This window comes from Zalophus californianus, chromosome 9 (genome assembly GCF_009762305.2).
Source record: "Zalophus californianus isolate mZalCal1 chromosome 9, mZalCal1.pri.v2, whole genome shotgun sequence".
Classification (NCBI taxonomy): Eukaryota; Metazoa; Chordata; class Mammalia; order Carnivora; family Otariidae; genus Zalophus; species Zalophus californianus.
The window spans coordinates 112074759-112099119 of record NC_045603.1 but is presented as its reverse complement, the minus strand read 5'-3'; the positions used below and the strand labels follow the sequence as shown (position 1 = coordinate 112099119).

General features: G+C 40.9%; 1 protein-coding gene across 6 annotated transcripts in view; it reads left to right on the top strand.

Moving 5' to 3' along the window:
* The window catches only part of SVIL (supervillin), a 229754-nt gene that overhangs the window by 134917 nt on the left and 70476 nt on the right, over window positions 1-24361 (top strand). For 5 of the 6 annotated variants that reach the window (XM_027593384.2, XM_027593388.2, XM_027593385.2 and 2 more), the window contains 4 exons: window positions 4369-4426; window positions 4524-4675; window positions 7018-7672; window positions 22543-22623. In XM_027593384.2, the coding sequence (XP_027449185.1) occupies window positions 4419-4426; window positions 4524-4675; window positions 7018-7672; window positions 22543-22623 (896 nt within the window). In that variant the 5' untranslated portion in view covers window positions 4369-4418. The remainder of the gene's footprint in view (window positions 1-4368; window positions 4427-4523; window positions 4676-7017; window positions 7673-22542; window positions 22624-24361) is intronic. The other variant, XM_027593389.2, reaches the window with a different exon arrangement.

The window sequence follows — 24361 nt, the reverse complement described above, 5'->3', positions numbered from 1 at the left end:
ATTGCTGATACATTTATTTATTTAATTTTAAAGTAATCTCTACACCCAGCGTGGGGCTCGAACTCACCAGCCCAAGATCAAGAGTCGGGTGCTCGACCAACTGAGCCAAAGTGCCCCTAGCTTGCTGATACGTTTAAAGTATGGTTTGATTTATGACTTCATTTCACTCCTCAGTAAATAATTGGAGAGGACTATAGCTTATAGGCTTGAAATGATTTTGAGTTTGAATCTAGGTGTGGTTGAAAAGAATGCAGTCCTGGCTAGTGGTGTCTGTCATTGGGATAACCTAGAGCACAGGCATCCAGGGGCCTGGCTGCTTATTTGAATCTTTGTCCTGGGATCGGTGCTTTTCAATCCCAGACAGTAACATCCACAGGGGGCTTTGGAAACAAGTGGGAGCATTTTTGCGTCATGGCAACTGGTGATGTTTAGGCATTTGGTAGGGGAGCGAAGGATACTTAACATCCTGAGGTGCAGGACTCAAAGAAATTTTTCACTCAAAAGGCCATTAGCACCCCATGGTGATCTGTGATCTGTTCCAGAGCCAGCTGATGAGTGTGTGACCCTGAGGAGGTGCACCTGAACATCTGCTAAATGCTATCCTCAGACTTACAGCAGTGAGACTTACAGCATTCACTAGTGGGCTGCCCAGCCTGTTCTGTCCAGAAAAGGACGGAGATCACCATGGACAGTAGGATAACTTGGCTAAACCCCCTGCCCACCTTTTTCCCATTGCCCCAGGCTTCTTGGGGTTCAGTTCCTGGGATGAATGACTGTTCTGACCATTAGCCTATTCCCTTCTTATATTATCTTAGTATTTACAGAATATTGAAACAAGTAGGTAATGGCAGAAGGAGAAGTATAGTTTTGTTATGGGCATTTGCATAGCCTACCAGCTAGTTGATCATTGCTTCTAGAATATGGGAAATAAAGAATGCCAGGAAAATTTGTTACTTAGCTTTTTCACTGTACTGCTGGAATCTTTTTTTGTTGATGTCTTTAGTTACATAATTTCTATAGAAAAATTTAAAAATTAAAAATTTAACAAAATAGAAATGATTTTCATTTTTTTTAAAAGATTATTTATTTATTCATGAGAGACAGAGAGAGAGAGAGAGAGAGAGGCAGAGGGAGAAGCAGGCTCCCAAGAGCAGGGAGCCCGATGCGGGACTCGATCCCAGGACCCTGGGATCATGACCTGAGCTGAAGGCAGACGCTTAACCATCTGAGCCACCCAGGCGCCCTAGAAGTGATTTTCAGTCTCAAATTAGGATGAAAAAGTGTATCTTAACTTTGTCCAATAGAAGTTATAGGACACTCTGTGCATAAAATTAATATTTTTATCCTTGTCTTAGTCCATTTAGGCTGCTATACCAAAATACTACAGACTGGGTGGCTTTTAAAGAGCAAAAATGTATTGCTTCTAGTTCTGGAGGCTAGATCAGGGATCCAGCATAGTTGGGTTCTGGTGAGAACCCTGTTATGGCTTGCAGACTGCCAGGCTCTCACTGTGCCTCACGTAGGAGGGGGGAGGGAGCACTCTGTGGGGCCTCTTCTATAAGGACATTAATCCTACTCCTGAGGGAAGAGCCAATCATCACCCAAAGGTCCCACCTCCTAATATCATCACTTTGGGGATTAAGACTTCAACATATGAATTTGGGTGGGACATGAACATTTAGACCATAGCATACCTAGTTGAAATAATTTGGGTGGAGGAAAGGTCTGTGGTGTTACGCTCTGTAAGACCCTAGTAATATAGTGTTTCTCAGTTACGAGTTTGACACATTGAGTCTGAAACCTACCTTTCAGAGCACTTGGAATTAATTTGGTTTCAGTAGCTTCTGGAGCAATCTTATGAAAAATATGGCCCCTTGCTCTTTTGGGGGGTTAAATAATTAACTGATACTCTTTGGTTTATATCATCCTTGAAAATATTTTCAAAATATGCACTACCAGTCATTGAAGTTTTATCACCATAATCTTGCTGGAGCTAACTGGTTAACTGGGAAGCTATTATTAGTTAAGCTTCCTCAAAAGGCATCATGCAGGATGCACCATTACCATTATACCCTTGTCTTCCAAATAGGAACATAATTGACAGTGCAGAGCAAGCACACCTCTGCTTCCAGCTACTCTGGTTCCTGGGAAAGCCAATTGAGGGAGAGACTTTTTTGAAGCCAACTTTTTTTTTTTTTAATTCAATTAGCCAACCTATAGTACATCATTAGTTTTTGGTGTAGTGTTCAATGATTCATTAGTTGTGTATAACCATATTAACAGAAGTCAATCTAGCTAAAATTATAAGGCAGCTATCATTTAAAAATAAATAAAAACAAGGCTTGTATCTCCGAAGACAAAGGGCAATGTAAAAGAGGTGTGTGTGTGTGTGTGTGTGTGTGTGTGTGTGTGTGTAGCTCTGAATCATTACAAAAATGACAACTTTAAAAAAATAAAAAATAGGGCACCTGGGTGTCTCAGTTGGTTAAGCGACTGCCTTTGGCTTGGGTCATGATCCTGGAGTCCAGGGATCGAGTCCCGCATCGGGCTCCCCACTCGGTGGGGAGTCTGCTTCTCCCTCTGACCCTCCCCCCTCTCATGTGCTCTCTCTCTCTCTCTTTCTCTCTCTCAGATAAATAAATAAAATCTTTTTTTAAAAAAAGAAATGAAAGCAATTGAAAGTTAAATTCCAGAATTCAGGGGCGCCTGGCTGGCTCAGTCAGTAGAGCATGTGACTCTCAATCTCAAGCTCATGAGTTTGAGCCCCATGTTGGACATAAAGTTTATTTGTTTTATTGTTATTATTATTTTAGAGAGTGGGGAAAAGAAGGGGCAGAGGCAGAGGGAGAAGGAGAGAGAGAATTTTAAGCAGGCTCCATGCTCAGTTGGAGCCCAGTGTAGAGCCGGATCTTACAACCCTGAGATCATGACCTAAGCCAAAATCAAGAGCTGGACCCTTAACCAAATGAGCCATCCAGGCGCCCCAAGATGTAGAGTTTACTTTAAAACAAAAAAGAAAATTAAAAGAGGGGCACCTGGGTGGTTCAGTTGTTAAGCGTCTACCTTCAGCTCACGTCATGTTCCCAGGCTCCTGGGATCGAGTTCTGCATCGGGCTCCTTGCTCAGTGGGGGTGTGCTTCTCCCTCACCCTCTGCTGTCTCTCTCTCAAGTAAATAAATAAAATCTTAAAAAAACAAATACAAAAAAGAAATCTGAGCTTCTCCCTCTCCCTCTGCCTGCTGCTCCCCCTGCTTGGGTCCTCTTTCCCTCTCTCTCTCTCTCTCTCTCTGTCAAATAAATAATGAATCTTAAGGGGAACAAAAAAGAAAATTAAAAATATTCCAGCATTCTAGTATGCCTCCGTTGAGTTTCTTCTTTGACTCAGCCTTTCAAAGTTCCATGGGCCCCCAGGGCTGTCAGCGACACCTCTCCCTGGTATTCCCAGGTCCTCAACAGGAGCCACTCAGATGAGCCTTTATAAATTCATGTGACTGAGCAAGAGGTGAGAAGAGAGACCTTTATTTTCCACCAAATTGGGCCATTTCTCCAAAGACACAATTATTTGGCCCCTCAGTGATATCCTTATAGTCTGTATCACATGAGACCCTCCCAACCTCAGTAGAACATTTGTCTGCTCATCCAGTGTTGCCAGGAGAATTGGGGTTGTTACTTTATCCATCATCCACCCAAATTATAGCAAGGAAACAAATGTTAACGTTTCCTTCCAGCAAAAGCCAGTAAGGGGAGGCTTAGGAACTGTGTTAACCTAAACTGCAGTAAATGGCTGTATGCTCCATTAGGGATGGCTGGAAACACAATCAGCTGGTTACAGATTTTTACAGGCTCAAATGATAGTGTGAAATAGGAGTGTGGGGAGACACGGTGGTTGTAGCTTGCTGATGAGTGTGTGGAGGTTCTAGTGCTTGTCTCTACTTTTGCAGACGTTAGAAGTTTTTCATAATGAAAAGCTTGGAATACTTTATTGAACCCAGTAACAATCAAAACATCTAGTGAGATATCTGCTGGCTGGAGAGATCTTAATGTTCAGGCCTCCTCTGACTCCCCTGGATGAAACAGAACTCATTCCTGTTAATCCATCCCTTACTTCTTAGTGCAGCCTGTGATGTGTGCGTGTGTGTGTGTGTGTGCGTGCATGTGTATACATGCTTCCCATGTGGCATCTGCCCTCTCATACTAGAAGACAGTCTCCAGGAAAACAGGAACTGCACCAGTTTCGTGTATCTCTGCTGCACGGGAGCCAAGAACAGAAACATAAGTTCAATAAATATACGTGTCATGAATGAGTAGAATGAATGCATGACTACTGAAATCTGGAGTATCTTTTTATTCTTCTCTGTTTTATTTTAGTTGCAGAATTAAGAAAAATCTTTGAACCAAAGAAGAAAGAATTTTTAGAAATGAAAAGGTAAGAAATGGATTGTACCTAGTTAGAAAGTAGAAGCGCTTGGTGAAGCAGTATTCACTTTTTCCTGAGAATTGATTGTTTTTGGTGTCCTGCACAGAAAAGAAAGAATTGCCAGGCGCCTTGAAGGAATCGAAACAGACTCGCAGCCCATCCTCTTGCCGAGCTGCACAGGGTTAGTGACTCATCGCCTGCTGGAGGAAGACACGCCCAGATACATGCGAGCCACAGACCCGGCCAGCCCCCACACCGGTGAGCATGCTTGCCTGGTCGCCTACCATCACACAGTCTGCCCAACAGGGTCCACGCAGCCTTTTTTATCCAGTGGCATTGGGAAATGAGATATTCCACAAACGGGAATTGTGTAGATGTACTTATTGAATACATGTTATTTGTGAAAAGCTGCAATGACGCAGATGCCCCGCCTCCTAGGTGTGGTCCTCTGGTATCAGAGCAGTAAGAAATTATTCCTCTTGGCACACTGATGGGAAACTGATGACGTCATTTCATTCCCCCACTCCCCAGCCTGGGACCCCTAAAGGGCAGGAACTGTGTCTCCCTCTTGGCACCTTCTGGGCACTGGCACAGGACTTGCTGTCTGAGATCCTCAGTAAGAGTTCACTAGAGGACTGAATGAGACTCCTTTAAACAGAATACCCAGGTGCCCAGCACAGGGCCCGGCTGCTCGCAGCAGGGAGCATTAAAAGTAAATCTGGACCTTGAGTGGTTAGGGCTTTTAGTCTATGTGTTAATGCAACAAACATTCTATTTAAGTTATTTGAATGTAAATTATTTACATGTCACTTAAAATGTATTGCATATTTATTTCATATTAAACCATATTTCAAACATAACTTTTTTTGTTTTTGATAACTGTCAACATTAGGAATATCAAATATTCAACTTGACCTTGGAAGAGGATGACCCATACAGGGCTGCTCTCCCAACCCCGTCCCTGGCTCTGCAGCTCCGTGCTGCTACTTTTTATGGCCAGTGTTTTCTAGTTTCTTCCTCAGAGATTGGCTGTCGATCTCACTTTGTGATGTGATCATGTCACTTATCTAGAGTTCCTGATCTTCTGTGGCCAGAAAACTAGAGAATTAAGAGTTTTTAAAATTACATGAAGAATCAAGAACAGACAGAGTACCAAAATTTATAGCCAGAAATAAACCCTCATGTATGTAAAATGTGTATCTATATATTATATGATAATTTAAGCATCACATATTCATGAGAAAGGGAAGACTTACTTAATAAAATGGTTATTGTGCAGTGGGAGAGGGGACATATACGAAACACAAAAATAAGTCCCAATTAATCACATGATTAATTTTAAGAAAATAATTAAAAACATGAAAACATAGGTGAATATTTCATTCAAATTGAATAGAAAAGGACTTTCAAGATGCAGAAACAGCTGGAGAAATCACAAATGCCTAGGTCAATTGACTTGACTACATAACAATTCACATCTGTACTCCGAAGAAAATCTTACACATGGACGTCACAGAATATTAAACAAATTTGAAATATTCATGAATAAGATTAAGGTTCATGGTCTTATAAAAATGCATGCAAACCAATAAAAATGACACTATGAATCAATAGGATATAGAGCTTAAATAAGCTTGATCAGATATTCCAGAGAAGAAAAAAGTAATACAAATGGCTAATATATAAGTGAAAAATGCACATATTCTCTTTTTCTGGTAATCAAAGGAAATTTTTAAAATGAACACTTACTGTTTGCAAGTGAACATATATTGCAGATTCAAGTGTAAATTGATGCAAACTTTATAGAAATCAACTTGACAATCTAGCAAGTCTTTTTGTTGCTTTTTGTTAAAGCAATTATACCTTTATCTGTTGTGATAGTAGTCAGAAAATCAGACTGATTAAAAGTTAGAAACAATGAAAAATAGTGTTAGAAACAATATAAATGCTCAGGAATATGAGAATGGTTAAGTTAGTTATGGAATACCTACTACGTTTGACAAATTATCAATTTATTATTGATTATTATATATTAGTGATTACTGGTGGAGTTTTACCTTCCTATGTTTTCATGTTAGACATTTTCTGTATCAAGCATGTGTGCTACAATTGGAAAAATCCACTTCTGTAAAAAAAAAAAAAAAAGCAACACACATAAAGGACATGACACTTGCTGATACGGCCCATTGCCGTTCTGGTTATTATCAGATCCTGTGAAACCACAGTCTGTCACTTGTCAAGTTACAGTGGCTTAGATATCTGTTATCTTTTCTAGAGGACTCTGAACTCATTCTCTGGCCTCGCACATGAACTATTAAGCTCAAAAACAGAAAGGTAAATAAATAAGAGGCGGCCAGCTGGGAGCGAGGAGCTGAGCTTCCGTGGGGGCGGTGCGGTAGGTGGCTTGCGGAGCCTGGAGGGCTAGCAGATTTCACGGTGGGTCTCGCGCTTCTTGCGGCCTAGGTGGTCGCTGTGGCTAGGTACACCTGTGTGAGAAGTGGGTCCTCCGCAGCACGGGCGTGCAGGTGCGTGCTGTGCACAGAACAGAGCGCGGTAAATGTGTGTCTGTCCTTGAACTCTGTTGTGTGGTCCCCTTGCAGGCCGGTCCAATGAAGAGGAAGACACTTCGGATTCCTCGGTGGAAAAGCAGACCCGCTCCAAACTCTGCACCGAAACCTCAGGCGTCCATGCTGACTCCTCCTGCAGCTCAGGTCTCATGGACACCCAGGCTCTGGAGTCCAAAGCTGAGAGAATCGCACGGTACAAAGCGGAAAGGAGACGGCAGCTGGCCGAGAAATATGGGATAGCACTGGATTCCGAAGCGGACTCGGAATCGCCCTCCCGATACACCAAGTCCAGGAAGGATGCTGATGCTGTTGACAAGAGGGGAGGGAAAGGTGACCGACAGCCCGAGCCAGGCAAAGATTCGAGCTCTCTGTACTCCAGGCCCTGTGTGGTCGAAGCCAAAGACTATGCCCTCCCCGGGGGCCACGGTCTTTCCGACACCGAGGTGCTGCTCAACGTGGAAAACCAAAGACGGGGTCAGGAGCCCAGCGCCACCGGGCCGGCCCGTGACCTGGCCCCCACGGTGGAGAGTTCCTCATCCTTCCCGTTCCCCGGGCGAGACTGCACCTTCAGTGAAGTGCCAAGATCCCCAAAGCAAATGCACAGCGTGTCCCTCTCCTCGCCTCGGCCACCCGCCTCCCCGAGCCACTCGGCTGGCGACCTGCCACTTCCTTCTGAGGCCCGAGCCAGGTAAGCGTTCAGCCCACGCGGGGCTGCGTCACCATCTCTGCTTTGCCTCCCCTGGTCAGGGTCTGGGTATCCTTGGCATTTTGTGGAGGGTTCCACAGGTGGCAGAAAGAGGTGAGATAGGGTTTGTAAAATTTCTACAATATCAAAACAGGTTCTGCCTAAGCAGGAAGCTTCAGCCTCTTCTTTTTAAAACATGATAAGCTGAACAGGTGTCATGGGGACATTTTCATGGGAGCCTCACTTCAGGACCCTTCTTTTTATGTGTTTCTTATATGCCTTTAATAATTGTCTCTTTCTTTATGTGTTTCTCTATAATTATACCCGACTTCTTAGTGATTGGTTTTGTTGCTGTCATTTAAAATCACAAAGCAGGACCACCACTAACACAGTGGAAGGGTCTCAGTTTAGGATATGAAATATGACTGTAATATACCCTGAATATAACCTTAACGTATAGCTATGCAACTATATCAACATGCTGAGAAAACAGCTGTATAGAAGAGCACCTCATTAAAAAGATCAGTCATTAAAAGGAATTGTCATATACAAAGACAATAGCTCTCATTTGGGAAAATCAGAAAAGATATAAAATCAGAAACTCAAGTGCCAGAAGAGAATATTTATTCCTAAACTTAAATTTCTAAATTTAATTTAAATTTAAATTTCTAAATTTAATTTAAATTTAAATTTCTAAATTTAATTTAAATTTAAATTTCTAAATTTAAAATAAAATTTTAAATTTCTTAATTTAAAATAATTTTTTAAATTTCTAAATTTAAAATATTTTTTGATTTTAAATTAAATTCAAATATTTAAATTTAAGATTTAAATATTTAAAATCAGTAAGTGTGATGACCATATTCAAAATGCACTTTACTTAAACATCCTACTTTAAAGTTTGGGGCAATTGTCTAGGTAGAATCCTAAGTATTTTCAGTCCAAATAGGCATTAGCTTCTCAGGTGAAATGAGGAGAGGTGAGGATCAAGCAAATTTATTCTGGGGAAAAAAAAAAAAGGAAAGAAAAAGTATTGGGAAATACTCCTATTTATTTCACAGTAGGACAGAGCAGTAAATGTGGTCCTCTTTAGGTGGCAATAATATAACTAAAACAGATCATTTTACTTATTGAAGTTTATTGAGTCAAAGACCTGTCCCTACTTAGTTGATCATTCACACTAAAATATTTAGAGATGTTAGCATCTTAGAGAATTAAGTACTGTAAAACCTGATATGGGGTTCTGAGGGCCTTTGTTTTAGCCTTTGGACTTTTTGAAATTTTGGGACTGTGACCTGTTGTCTCTTATTTTGAAATGAAAGTTTGTTGTTTGGGAAACCTGCATTTCATAGTAGAAAAAGTGTTCTTGCCTTAGTCTCTATCAAAGCAAACTCTTCATGTGCTTTGTAAACAGGGCAAAGAAAGCTGACAGTCCAATTTAGAAAGGAAATTAGATATTTACAACTACATGTGTTTAAAGAAAATTCAGAGTCTAATTTCTGATTACCATATTATGAAAACTTGAGTTGTTAACATGGCATCCAGGTTAGTCATCTGGATCACATATAATAGATCCTCAGTGAGATCCTGAATCAGTTGTAATAATAACTAAAACTTGGTTGAGTGCTCCAGGTAAAAAGATAGGATACTTAATAGTTTTGTGTGAATTAAAATCTTAATATTAAAAAATGTCTATAACATGAAATTTTAAGAGGTATTTCTTTCTCAATTATTTGAAGAAGCATATTACTTGGAAGTTTCCATAAGCCTAACCTCAGCCTCTGAGCACTTGACTTTCACAAAGAGGGGATTAAAAGAACTAAGAAATTGTAAAAGAATTCTTGAGGAGACACATGCTTTATTTATGTATTTTTTTAATTTAAAAAAGTCACATTTTTTTTTTAAAACCATTCAAGGCATGCAATTCTATGATTTAGAGGCAGAGAAGCACAAATCATTTCATATATGTATTAGGAAAATACTGAGATATATTTACATTACAAAGGATGGAACATAATGTGTGACAAGTATAACATTAAAAGATAAATAAAGATAGAATAAACAGCATGGAGGTTCTTCAAAAAGTTAAAAATACCCTACAGTCCAATAATTGCACTAGGTATTTACCCCAAAAATACAAAAACACTCAAAGGGATGCATACACCCCTACATTTAGAGCAGCATTATTTACAATAGCCAGATTATGGAAGCAGCCCAAGTGTCCACTGATAGAAGAATGGATAAAGAAAATGGTGTGTGTGTATGTGTGTGTGTGTGTGTGTGTGTGTATATATATATATGTATATATATACATATATATGTGTATATATATATGTTTATATATAGTGGAATGCTATTCAGCCATAAAAAAGGAATGAAATCTTACAATTTGCAACAACATGGATGGACCTAGAGAGTAGAATGAAATAAGTCAGAGAAAGACAAATACCATATGTGGAACTTAAGAAACAAAACAAAAGAGCAAAGAAAAAAAGAGAGGGGACGGGCAAACCGAGAAACAGACTCTTAACTATAGAGACTATAGAGAACAAACTGATGTTTGGGGGGGGGGGATGCGTGGGGGGATGGGTGAAACAGGTGATGGGGATTAAAGAGCACACTTATGATGAGCACTGAGTAATGTATGGAATTGTTGAATCACTATATTGTATACCTGAAACTAATATAGCACTGTATTGTAAAAAAAAAAAAAAAAAAAAGATTTATTTTGTAATGACTACAGCAATTCATCTTACAAAGATGGATTTAAATGGATTAATATTCTGCATAGATATCCTTTCTCTAGAGCCAGGAAATTTGGGTGTCAGAAAGCCATTGTTGTCTGATTTCCATTTGGGAGGAAGAAAGACAAAACATACTTTGTGAATTATAACAATAACCAAAGAAATCTCAGTGTCTGAATAACCATAAATGAAAATGCAGTGTCATCCAATATGGAAATAAGTAACAGAAAAGTTTAGGGAGATTAAGGAGTAACCAAAAAAACTGTCTATAGATAATGAAATTATTTTATACCACATGTATTTGTGGATGTAGCCTAGCATTGAGATGGAATATTTTTCTCACTGCTATACCTCTCTCATCACCTAGCTCTGCCAAGTATTGAAGCTATTAATCTCTGAATTAACTCATTCCCATTTCATCATTTTATTTTGTGCTCACTAGCAAGAGGCTGGTTTTTTCTTCATTAATTAAATATGAATATGTCACTCACGAATATACCATCAAAGACTTCCTTGGGGCACCTGGGTGGCTCAGATAGTTAAGCGTCTGCCTTCAGCTCAGGTCATGATCCCAGGGGCCTGGGATCGAGCCCCACATCGGGCTCCCTGCTCAGTGCAGAGCCTCCTTCTCCCTCTCCCTCTGCCATTCTCTCCGCTTGTGCTCTCTGGCTCTGTCTATCTCTCTGTCAAATAAATAAATAAAATCTTTAAAAAAAAAAAAAAAAGACTTCCTATGGTATCCTAAAAATTCAACTATGAACCAGACGTCAAATGCACGGTTTTTGTATGTATTCATATACATTAACACATGTACAAACGGAATAGTCATTATACAGTTAAGAGCATTCTAAGCTCAACAGTCTTGAGGGCTGAGCATTAAGTTTAAATTTATTAGAATTATTTAATGTTCATTTGAACATTTATATGATTAAGAAAATACATATGTCACAGGGTCTTTAGCTCAGAAATCCTATAGCTGCCAGGGAGTTCAGGTAAACACGTCATTCTGAAACAAATGGAGAATATATATATTCACAGAATAGAGCCTAAGACACCTCCTAATCCCCGTTCCCCAATCCTGCCAAGCCCCTTCAATTTTGCATTTCAGAATTGTGTTTTCTAGAGAGGGAGTTTTGCTGATAGGAACCATTCTTTGTTAATTCAGCCATTGTGAATTTTAGAATAAAATTCAAAAGGATCTGGGGCCTGTGGATTATTCAAAAATTTGTTTAAAGTCTTTATTTATGTATTTATTTATTTATTACTTATTTATTTATTTGACAGCGAGACAGTGAGAGAGGGAACACAAGCAGGGGGAGTAGGAGAGGGAGAAGCAGGCTCCCCTCGAAGCAGGAAGCCCGATGTGGGGCTCGATCCCAGAACCCTGGGATCATGACCTGAGCCGAAGGCAGATGCTTAAGGACTGAGCCACCCAGGCGCCTGGATTATTCAAATTTTTAAAAAATCTGAGCTCCTGTTACTAATAGAAATCCTGAATGCTGAATTTGTATTTCTTAGTTAATAAAAATAAAAGAAATGCACCATATTTGTTACTTCTGTGAGTAACAGAAACTCACCACCTGAGCCCCACACCTGTTGTTTTCCTGAGTGTCTCTGGACACTGTGACTCCCTGTTCTCAGTGACCTGTGTATTGGGCAAAGAAGAAAATTATACCTTATTTCCCAGTGGTGATCCACTCTAGAAAACCCCCGTTTGTTTCATGACTCCACTTCTGTCCCCGCCCCTCCTTCTCCCACTTAGCAAATTGTATCTTTAGAAAATGAATATGGTATGTAGAGCTGTCCCTGAAATTTGACCCCTGGAGAGCTGTCATTGGTCAGTGGTGCTTTGGACCGGGCGCTAGTGACAGGAGACCTGTGGATTGGCTCAGGAAGATAGCCCGGGGCAGCCTCCACGGTGGGCATTTTCTGAGACCTAACAAGCAGAGTCAGCCAACTGAGAAGGAAAGGGGCTTAAGCTAGGCCCTTGTAGTTTGTCACTGATTGTATTTGCTCAGCTCCCAGGGAGAGGTTCAGCCTAAAAACTGTCTTCAGAGCCTCAAGCTCATTGTTTTCCTTGTCAAACGTCTGTTAACCTGCCTGATAGAAATGTCCACAAGGGAGTGATAGGGAGGGAGAAAGCGGCCTCAGGCTGTAGGCATTCCTGTCTCGGCCCCTGTCCTCCCGCCCTGAGCAGGAGTGTTCCTAACACAGGATCCAGGTCAGGGCAGGTGTCCAGGAAAACCTAGATCTCTAAGACCTAGGTCTCTAAAGAAGAGACTTCTGGGTACTCTCACAGATCTCGAAATGGGATAGAACTCTTTTCACCTTTTAGCCCCTCTACCCCAAACATCTTTTCACCCTGCTCTACTAGCTTTTGACTGTTAAAATATGGTTAACTCATTCCCATGGTTTTTTTTTTTTCTTTTTTTTCTGTTCTCAATGGCAAGTATCAATTTCTCTTCATTGAATTAAATATGAATAGATCACCCAGAACCCTAGCTAGTATGTCCTAAAATTCAGACATCTGCCAGGTTGTCAGGGCAGAATTCTGCCGTGTGCGTGTGCCCTTGCACGTTCGCACGCCTGCGCGGACTCACAAAGCAGTCATTAGCACTTCTCCCAAACAAGCAACTTGGAGCATATAAACTGTTCATTTTAATGAGACACCTAAGTTAATAACCATTCTTCTTCGGCTGAATACTGTTTTATAATTAGAGCTGGACCCCCACAGGGTGAAGCTAATTCTGCTGGGCTGGATTTGACTTCACTGTAGCAGCAGGAAGTACTTTTTAGTATGTTGACTCTTAGGAGTTACAGGGAGTTAAAGCCTGTCATTACAGACTTAAGGGATACAGACCAAGAGCAACTCCCAACCTCTATGACAACTTGGGGTTGAGTTCTTGTTTCCTGGTAATGTAATTCTCTGCTAACCAGTTGCCACATCATAAGAAAGTTCTGTCATACTGAAGGTCAACCTCTCACGGTTCGCTTGTCCCCAGTGACCCTGTAGCCCTCTCCCAGGGGAGTGGCCTCTGCCCTATGGGGAGCTGGCTCACCCCAAGCCCTCGCAAGAATAGATACTCAATGTTAAAGAATTTTGAATTCTTAGAAACAAAAGTAATCCTGGAGATTATTTAAAAATCGATTTTATATGTGAAAAAACTAAAGATTAAAGAATTGAATTAAGACCATGTGGCTACTTTGACAACGTTGAGACCATCATCCATCATCCATTCATTCATTCAGTCAAGTTCCCTACATCTGCCTGTTCTTCCCATTGTTCTCTGCTCCCCCATTATTTATGTCAGTTCTATTATCCAACACACTGGAGAAGAGAGTTTGCTGGTTTTGCCCTTTGAAGGTTAGAGATTTTTAGGAACGACCAGAGGTATTAGAGAAACAGTTTATGTGGATTTATATAAGGTCCTTAAAAAGTTGGCCCTTATAAGCAAAATGAAAACTTGTAATTTAGGAGAGGTCAAACACAGTGAGAATCCAAGTATCTCTGCATACCTCATAGGTATTGATTTATGGATTAATTTTAGCTCTGAGATAGTTTGGCTAATCATTGAAGAAAATTATATTGGGTCTCCTGTGTACGAGGCACTGTGCTCGTAGCTGGCTGTATTTAAAAAAAAAAAAAGTGTAGGAAATAACTGTAACATGATAGGATAAATAAGGTTCTAGAGATCAAGGTTGGATGCCAGGGCAATGCCAAGATGGAGTATTAACTTTTCCTCCGTGGAGAAATGGTCACAGTTTAACCAAGTCCTTAAGGATGTGGTTTGTGAGTTTGCTAGCCATGGAAGGGAGGCTGCTCCCAGCACAAAGGCACCCAATGCCCAGTGAAGACCTAGGAGGTGGGGGTGGGATGAGGCTGAGTGCCAGGTGGGGAGCAGTCATAGAGCGCCTCAGATGACATAACAAGGCATTTAGCCTTTGCCTTGTGGATAATGGGAAGCTTCTGAAGCATTTTAAAGCAAGGATGATTGATTCTGTGTTTTAGAAAGATTGCTCTGGAGGAGTATGGACTGTTGATCTGAAGGAGAGTTGATTCCAGTCAGGAAGGCCACTGACATGTTGGTTGCAGTTACCCAGGCATGAGATAAGGAAGTCTGTGCCTCCAAGTTGGCCTTCGTCATTAACTTGGTCCTGTTTGGCATTTCATCAGATAATCTGGATATGATAGGCTGATCAGATTTCTGGAGGAGGGATTGTAAACAAGTTTGGTGATGGTGAGGAAGAGAGTGGAAGGAGGGATGGAGCAGGAAGGGCGATGGGAGGGAAGAGAGCACGTTACCTGGGCTAGGGTTGGAAACTGAGAAGATGAAATCTAATAAAGTCTTCTACTTGGGGGGCGGAAATCAGTGTACAAGTTCAGGATTGGGGAAACCTGATTTAATAGCAGTTCATGAGAAACAGACCTAGGAGTTTCAGTTGACAGCAATTTCTTTATGTGGCTGCCAAAATGGCTGGTCCAATCTTGGGGTATAGTACTGGAAGTGAACTGTTAATAGCACAAATAGTACTGGTCCACCCATGTTCTGCAGTGCTCAGATTACATCTGGGTATCTCCTTCTAATTGAGCTGTTGACAAATGAGAACATATCCAGAGAGTCTGCTTTCCTGTCTGCCCTGCTTTCTTGACCTTTCCAAGTTTTTATAAACTTCTCCCTGTCTTAAGAGAAACTAGAATCATTTTTGGAGTCTCTTACACATTCTCTGGTGCTTAGACTCTCAAACCAGTCTGTTCTTTCTGTTCTTCTCATTATCAGATGGTCATTTTCCCAGCACAGTTAGAAGGCTAAAGTTTGGCTTGGCATAGGGAGCCCTAAGGTTACCAACCTGGCTTCTTGTTGATGATGATTCTGCTTAGAGGGAAGAGAAGAAAGAGATCTTGAATTTGTGAGGTGTCTCACAAATGCAGCTTCACCTGTGCCTCTTGGAGGGACATTCAAATGCCTCACCGCCTGCACACAAAGTTGACCTACCCAGATTTAGCAGTTCTGGTCAGGATGGCCCAAACAGGGCAACATGAATTTGGTGTTATGCCAATCCGTAAGATTGGGAAGGATGATCTCAATGATAGCGTTACTTGAGTACAGGCCGTACATGAAGGGTACTTGCCCTGTCTTGGTCATTTTCGTGTTTCCTTCCCTGCTACTGCCAGCATCTAGCACATACCGACTGGCTCAGTCCATCATTTTTGAATGAATGTTCTGTTGTTTTCTGTATTTTCTTGGAAATGCCACCGAACTGTAACAGTGCTACTTGAAAGAGTCAGTCTGCAAATGGTTTATCAGCCCATAACCTGTGAGGGTTGCAGCCGAATGTAAATCATGGGTCAAAAACATCATGCTATGAGCAAAATGTCAGCTGAACTCAACAGTAGGCTTAGTGACGTTGTTCATCTCCACTCTGTTGCAGGTCTTTGATCCAATCATGGGCCAGGGACACCAATCAACAGAACACGCTCTGAGTAGCACTTACATATGACAAGGCTCTTTCCACTTTGTCTGAGGTTAGAGTTCTTGGATATGATCTTGAGTCAGTGTGCTCATAAATATTGTTAAACTATGAGTGGGCGTCATGATGTGGACAAAAAAAAAGGCTGCTTTTGGGGCCTTGTGAACTCAGTCTCCAGTTCTGAATGGCTCATTCTAGGTTAGTCTCACAACTAAGGGAGCCAAGTCCCCGGATCGCTTTGTTCTCCTAGCAGGGGTAGTTAGAAGCCAAGTGGGAGATGTGAAAATCCAAATCCAGCTGGAAGCCAGAAGCTTGAGCCACTTTGGGAGGCCCCCTATGGCACCTTCCTCAAACTCCAGTGCTTTTCTAGATAGTTCTACCTGTGTGCACATACCTTCTGTCATTGTGCTTTCTCATCTGAGGCTGTAGCATTTAGGCATTTAGTACTGAGATTGGTTCAGAGGGAACCTGGAAGAAATTGGTTATTTCACATGTTTATCCTGCTTCTGCTCCAAGAAGACTCTGTATTTCTAGATTTTCATTACTCAAGAAGTCCTCACTATTTATGTGCTCCTTCCTTCCTTCCTTCCTTCCTTCCTTCCTTCCTTCCTTCCTTTCTTTTCTTTCTTTTCTTTCTTTTCTTTCTTTTCTTTCTTTTCTTTCTTTTCTTTCTTTTCTTTCTTTTCTTTCTTTTCTTTCTTGGGAGGGGCAGAGGGAGAAGGAGAGAGAATCTAAGCAGGCTCCACACCCAGCATGTGAACCCAACAGAGCTTGATCTCACAACCCTGAGATCATGACCTGAGCTGAAATCAAAAGTCAAATGCTTAACCAACTGAGCCACCCAGGCGCCCCAAGAAATCCTTACTTTATAATCCAACAGTGGCATATTTGTTAATTGAGATATAATTCACATCAAAATGCACATATTTTAAGGATGCAGGTTGGTGAGTTTTGGGAAACATGTAACCATTACTCCTCCAGTTGAGATAGAAAAGGTTTACATCGCCGCTGTGCCTCTGTCTACCATTGATCATTGACTCTCTTTGCAAGGACCTAAGTTAGCGGCCATAACCTAATGGTATCATACACGCCACTCGTTCTGTTGTACCAAGCCAACCCTTCCCACTTGGTTCATTTTTTTAAACAAAGTTTTAATTATTAAAAATAGCTGAGCATAACATTAAGGCACACTGCATTAAAAAACAACATCGATTTAATATTTAAAAAAAGAAAATGAACCTAGGGCATTATGTGCCATTATTCAGATATAATCTCTTTTTTGTTATTATTTTTTAAAGCGCACCTGATATTCTACTATTTCTCCAAAAACAATGGCCCCTCAGCCCCAGAAATAAATTTTGTACTCTTACGAAATGATCGACTTTTCAATCTGAGTTTGGACATCCCTTAGCCACCTGTCAGTCTCAGAGTCAGAGTGTATGGAAAACTTGGTCTACAACGTTCCATTATATTCCATAGTTTTGGAGCGCCTGTGAATTGGCCAGATCAGTTTTAGACCTTGATTCACCATTTTGGGAGCCATGCATTTAATTCAAAAGGAAGAATTTGGATTCTCCACCAATGTCAACACTTCAGAGTGACCACTCTGGGCTGTTTTCTGCTCTCCACTCAGGTTTCTCAGCCTCTTTGGGCTTTGGGGAGAAAATTTGAAGGAGAGAAAGAAGAAGATCCTAAATAGATTTTGTGGAACTGTGTTTGGCCCACATTTTCTTTTGTTATTTACTTATTTATATATAGTTTTTACTTTTAACGGATGAAAAGAGATATTTGAATTTAAAAATTCCATTAACTGCGCTAAACATCTATGTCAAAGTAAATTCCTCAACTGTAACTGTTGTCTAAATAAATTATGAAGGGACACTGAATTACAATTTTTACAAGTCTTACGTTTTTAAGATACTTTTATTAAAATATAATTTATATACAGTACAATTCACCCTTGTTAATGAAATTCTGTGAATTTTGACAAATATATAAGGTTGTGTAGCTATCACTGCCGTAAAGATACAGAACCGTTCCATCAGCCCAAAGATTCCTTTGTGTGCCTTTGTGGTCAACCCTCGCCACCAGCACCAGGTCCTGCAAACCCATAATCTGTTTTCTGTACTACAGTTATAGATTTTTGAATATATAAAATCAAAGTCCTTCTTCAATTCCAAAGAAGTCCTATAAGAATTTGATGAAACTATTTTTTTAAATCATTGGAGAAATGTTAATGTCAACCGTTTATAATATTGTCAGAGAAGAAATCCCTCTTAAGCGGTTGAGATTTAGACTTACAAGATAGTTCATACAGAGCTGATTTTAAATTTCAGATTTCCTAGTGAATACTCAGCATGCAAGGAAGTCAGGTGTGCATGCTAAAATTTTTTTCCCTGATGTGGGCATTGCACCTGTGGCATAGCGGATACATGAATATTTATCAATGAATGTTTAGTGGATATTTAGCTATTGTGATGTTGAGCCTGAAAAGTGCCTGTGAAAGTGGGAATTAGGTTTTGTGAAGTAGGTGTCATGTCACATTATCATTTTCTATGTGTGCCAGAGGACGAGGGACAGCCAAGAGACCCAGTCAAGCTACAATAGTCCCTTGGGCCTCAGAGTATTTCTGATTACTCCCACTTAACACCCAGTATCACATGCTCCCAGTTTCTCCCTCCCGTGAATTTTCTCGTTTCCAGATGGTTGGTTCTTACACTTATCTTCTGCTATAGATTGTTTTGGTGGGGGAAGGAGACAAGGTCTCACGCACCTTGCCAAGTCTGGGCCCCTGCACCCCCCCTCTCACCCCCTCCTCAGCAGTGAGTGCCCTCTGAGCCAAATTGCTCTTTGCTGCCAGACTCCTTTGATTTCACATTGTGCATTTGTAGAAAAAAACAGGAAGAAGATAATTGGGTTTTGTAGGATTTATAGGAAATTTCCAGGCTCTCTGCTGAAGGTGGAACAGGCAGAGCCGAGAGACCACCATCCAGTCAGGGTTGTGGTTATGGTCAGGACGCCCTTGGTGCCTTCCTTGCTTAGCCCCAGAACACATGAACACTGGCACCCCAACTACATCATTTCTCACTCAAGCCAGGGAGGGGTTGCTCATTCATTATCCATTCATTTTCCAGAATTGGAAGCCAGTTGCGCTGGAGAAGATAGAGACTCAGGGGTCTTACAACACTTGGGTTCAAGCCCCAGCCTTTCTTTACCAGCTTGTGATCTGGCCAGTTAATATGCATTTTTTTGTACCTTCCTTTTTTTTATCTATAAAATGAGTATAAGTATACCTCTGAGGGTTGTTGTGGAGATAATCATTCAACAGTTCATCCATCCCACAAATAATTACCAAGACCTGCTCTTTCCCACACACTGTTCTTGGTGCTGATGATGCAACAGTCTTTTCTCAAGAAGCTCATCTCCCCTAGTGAGAAAGACAGCAAACAAATAAACATGCAACATGACAGATGTAGTAACTGCTATGAAGAAAATTCGAGCAATTCACTGAAGGGAGAGAGAAAAACGATTGGCAGTTGCTCTTTTGATATAGAGTGGTTAGGGAGGGCTCTCTGATAGGATCATAGTTGAGCAGAGACCTACATAAAGTGAGGCAGCCATGCAGCCATTGGGGTGGAGGGCCCAGGCAGAAGTAGTATCTGCAGAGGCCTGAGTGGACTCCATGCATGGGCTTTTGAGGAGGCCCCAGTCACTGGTGAGGCAGGAGGATAGGGGGAGGGGAAGAGGAGGTGCTAGAGCTGTGGGGAGGAGGGGTGGGCAGATCAGGGAGGACCCATCACCAGGGCCTTGGGTTTTGCTCTAAATGATGTATAGAGCCATAGAAGGGATGGAAAAGAGGAATAACCAATCTGGCTGCTAAGCTGAAAATAGAGTGTTGGTGGGCAAGGATGAAAACAAGTAGAATAATTAGGGGGGTCATTTTAGTAATCTGGGTGAGAGATGGTGGTGGCTTGAACTAGAATGACAGCAGCAGAGGGGAGGAAAGAAGTTAGGTTTTGAAAGTCCCCAGTGGAATTGCCGATAACTTAGATGTGGGGTGTAAAAAAACCAAGGAATCAAAGGGGAGTCTCGATTTTTTTGGCTGGGGCAACTTGAAGAGGGAGTTGCCATTTGCCAAATAGAGAAAGCTCCAGTGCAAGTTGACTTTGGAGGGAAATCAAAAGTTCAGTTTTTGGACATGTATACTTAAGATGTCTACCAGATATCGAAATGGAAGTGTCAAGTGGCCAGTGGGGTCCAAGAGTCGGAATTGAAGGGAAGGTCAGTGTGGAAGTGAAAGCCAGATGGGAACATCAAGGCATTGAATGTCGGTGGAGGAGGAGAGGAGCCCATCTTGGGCACCCTGAGCTCTAGAGGTGCAGATGGTCGGGGGAGGAGGAGACCAAGAAGGCTGCTGAACCAGGTGAAGGGAGGGATCGCCTGTAGCAGATGCCACTCATGGGTGACAAAGAAGGACGGAGGAGTGTGAGCACATGCTGCAAGTCAGTGGGTGAGGCGTGCCCAGAACAGCCTGCGAGCAGAAAGTGTCCAGTTCAGATTAGGTGTCTCCTCATCCCCTCTCCTTTTCTGGTTCTGATGGCAGAAAATATCACCCACGTAAGTGCCTCAGCCAACATCAAGGATCCTAGTGCCTTACTTTGCGAAAAACTGTTCTGTACAGGAGTTTACACTCCTGATGTAAATTTACTCAAGAAAAACTCGTCCTCCTGATTGAGGCTGGACCCACATTCCTTAAAATCACATGACTTCTGAATTAAGACTCTGTATGTCTCATCACTTTGCAATATAAAAGTAGTAACTCAGAGACATACAGTAGGATATTGTCTGAAAAAGGAAGGAGAGGAGGAGCATTTGAAAGGGCTTGCCACATTCTTGGCATGATGCCTTCACTACTTGCAGTTCTTTTTCATTAAGTTCATACGTACTGTACACGAAATGTCAAAAATCCAGTATTTGCTACCATGTACGTAGTTACTTGGTTTTTTGGCTAGTTTTGCACCTGTGGTGTAATGAATAAATGGAGCACAGCAAGCCTCCCATGTCTGTGTATGATTGTCACTTTTCAGATGCTGACCCAACATATTCTTAAACAAGCCCCTGATAATTTTTATTGTATGTATGTATTTATCTATCTATTTATTTTGTGGCGCTGACCAAGTTCTAGTCTTATCAATAAAAGTCATGTTTGGAAAGTTGTGTAGCACTTCACAGTTTATAAAGCATTCTATTATACAAGACGCATTTGAGTCTTAAAATGATTTTGTGAGGTAGGCATATTAGTTATATTAACTTGGTGGTTTTCAGTAGCAAATATATCTGCTGCTACCTCTTCTCCCACTATATCCCGTGCTAGAGTAATCGCCTCCTTTCTTAGCTGCAAGTGGTAGGCTAACTATTCCTAGGTTTAAATGAATGTTGAGAAATTAGACCTTTTATAGTTGGAAGTAAAACAGCTTTCCATACATCTGAATTTTTTGCTCACTACAGGTGGGCTGACAGGTTCAGGTGTAGAAAGACAGGGGGATACCCAAGCCTAGAATATGACAGATTTCAGTGGTCACAGCAAAAGATACAGTAGTGGTTACAGAGTGGTTCTTTCCTGTCAGCTTAACCTAAAACTTGAACTAAAATGATTTTTAGAAAATGAAGATTATTTTATTATAATTATTATTCTTATTTTTGGAAACTGCTTTGAGCTCAAATGTGTTTCTAGCATAGTATTTGGAAAACTCTTACAAATAAGTTGGTATGGTTTGGAGCTGGTAAACATTCTCTGTCTGCATCGTAAGATGATACACATCAGTAGTTTGTTCCCCCTGTGTCCTGCTTTATGTGGTTACCACAGGGTTTTTCTGGCCTGTTCTAAAATATCTTCAGCCTGGCATAAATTTCCTTCATCACATTCAACTTTGTGTTATATCTGATCATGTGTTGAGGAATGAATGTGTAAATCTTATGTTACCTTGCCTGCCATAGTGTAAGTTTTTTAATGGCTGGGGTGATGCATGAGTCACCTTTGTTACTTCTCAGAGCCTAATTCAGTTTTTCGTACATAGTAGGAACTCAACATTTATTGAACTGACCTGAATTAGTATTGGTTATGTCATTGTTACATTGGTTGCATTATTCAGTGACAAATGTAAAAGGAAAATGTATAAGAGCAATTAAAGATATGATCTCATTGAATTTCTTTTTATTGATTTCCTTTATTTGATATGTGTTGTTTTGCATGGACACTATCTTTGTATTTGGCTATTTACCCATGTCCCTTGACAAAACTTATAGACGATGAGTTGACATTTAATCCAACTTCTTACAAGAAAATTGTCTGGTGTATGTGGGGCGAGTGTGAATATAACAGACTCCTAATACTTTCAGATTACTTGGAAAACACTTTATGTGGTGGCTTTGGATAGATTTATTTCTATCTCTTGAGTTTAGTAAGGAGCCACACATCCTTGGGAGTTTCGTGAAGTAAATGTGTAAACCCCGTGACAAAATGTGCTTATACATTTTCAAAAGCCAGGATTAGTCTTGACTTAACAGAAACCAGCCTTCGGGTTTTAAATTACAATTGTCTGTACATATGTTGACATTCGAATAGAAATCATCTGAAGTTTTGTCTTTTGTACATAATAGTACCGGGAAACCCAAACATGAGTGGTTTCTCCAGAAAGATTCCGAAGGGGACACACCTTCTCTTATCAACTGGCCTTCCAGGTATCTCCCGAGCTGAACCTCTTGGCTTATGTGTAGTGAGTGCTTCTTCCCTGCTGACTTGCCTTGCTGTCCCACACGTTACCAAGTGCTAACTCTCTTCTTGCCCTCTGTTAATGGCAGTGCATTTGAAAATGATGTGTTCACAAGGGGCTGCTGGAAGTTACTTTTAGAACGTTTGCTTTTCTCCTCCAATCGCCCTAATCCCTGCTAATAGTATTCCCCCCTCTTCTTTTTTCCTCTCTTTGGAAATCTTTTTGATGACACTTCTTGCTTCTCTCCTTTCAAACCAACCTGCATACCGTCAAGTGGGGGCAGTCGTGAGGAGGCTCTTGGTTGCTCTCCTCTGGAGTCACACTAACTAACCAGCTAGTGTCCCATCTGTTCTACACCCCCTCCGCCCAGCGCTTCCAGCCTTCTCCTTGTCCCTAAACCAATAGTTAATTTTCACCAGTTGCACTTAGGGCATGTGGTTTTAAAGGCAGACAAAAAAACCCCTATCATTTCATTTTTACGGTTGGGGGCAGGGAGAGGCGGAAGGAGTGAGAATGACTAAGTCTCTGGTAGGACAAAGCACCCATATACTGAGTTTCTAATAGTCACTTTGTTCTCAGCTGAGGACAACATTCAGATTGTCTCTGATTAGAAGGACACATTCCACAGGAGAACTTGAACCACATTTCAGTCTTCTTTTGATTAACAAAGCTTATAAATATGAAAACCTCCAACACTGGCTAGTCTCTGGGAAAAATAACAACTCAGAATGCTTTTTTTTTTTCTCCTGAATTGTTCATGGTAACTGCCTTTTATGTGTGTCTTTGATTTTTTGTTAACGAAATATACATAGACATCCTGTATCTGATGTTGAAAAACACGTAGGAGTTTACATCAAATTTAGCAGGGTGCATTTGTCATTTAAGGAATTATTCTCTTCCAAAACTGTCATAAATAATTATTTTTGCTGACTAATCTTCAGTACATGAAGGTTTATATTCCCCCAAGAAATCACTTTTCCCACTCCAAAAACGTGTTTTACCTTTTAAGGATTATTGCCAATTAGTAATCCATTCTTAAACAGCTTCAATGGTTTCTCCTTTCTCACTATGTGGCATGTCAGAAAGCAAAGATAAGTACCAGCTAACACTATTAAATGGTTACTCTTTGCTAAGAGTACTTAGTACTAAGCCACCCAAGTGCTTTGCCAACATCACATTACATTTTGTCACTACAATTTCCATTTTAAAACAAGGCAACTGAGCCAGGTAAGTTGCCTGAGACCACACAGATAGAACTGGGTGAGCTAGGTTTGAATCCAGGTCTCTGAGGTGCCCCTGGCCAGAGCTCTTGGCTACTTTGCTTCTGCAGTGATAGAAAAAGGGCTGTAGCTTTTAAACTGGATTTCAGTTTTGCTCTCAGATATTTAAATAGCTCTAAAAACGAGAGCAATCTCTTTTCACATGAGTTTTTAACTAAGGGCCCAACAGTAATTCCAAAGGGGAGAAAACATTTAGTCTGTTAGTTCTTTCAACAAATATCTTTTCTCTACAGTCTTCTTGGTGTGACAATGGTTAGTAGTAATGATGTCCAAACTGGTCACGTGTTTTAGGAATGAATGAATACATTCTGCATTGCATGAAAAAGCTTGGGAATGTTTAGTTGAGTGCTTGAAAGGGGTGATTGTTTGCTGTATCTTGAGCTCAACTAAAAAAATTTAAAAATCACAATGTTCTTACATTTCCAG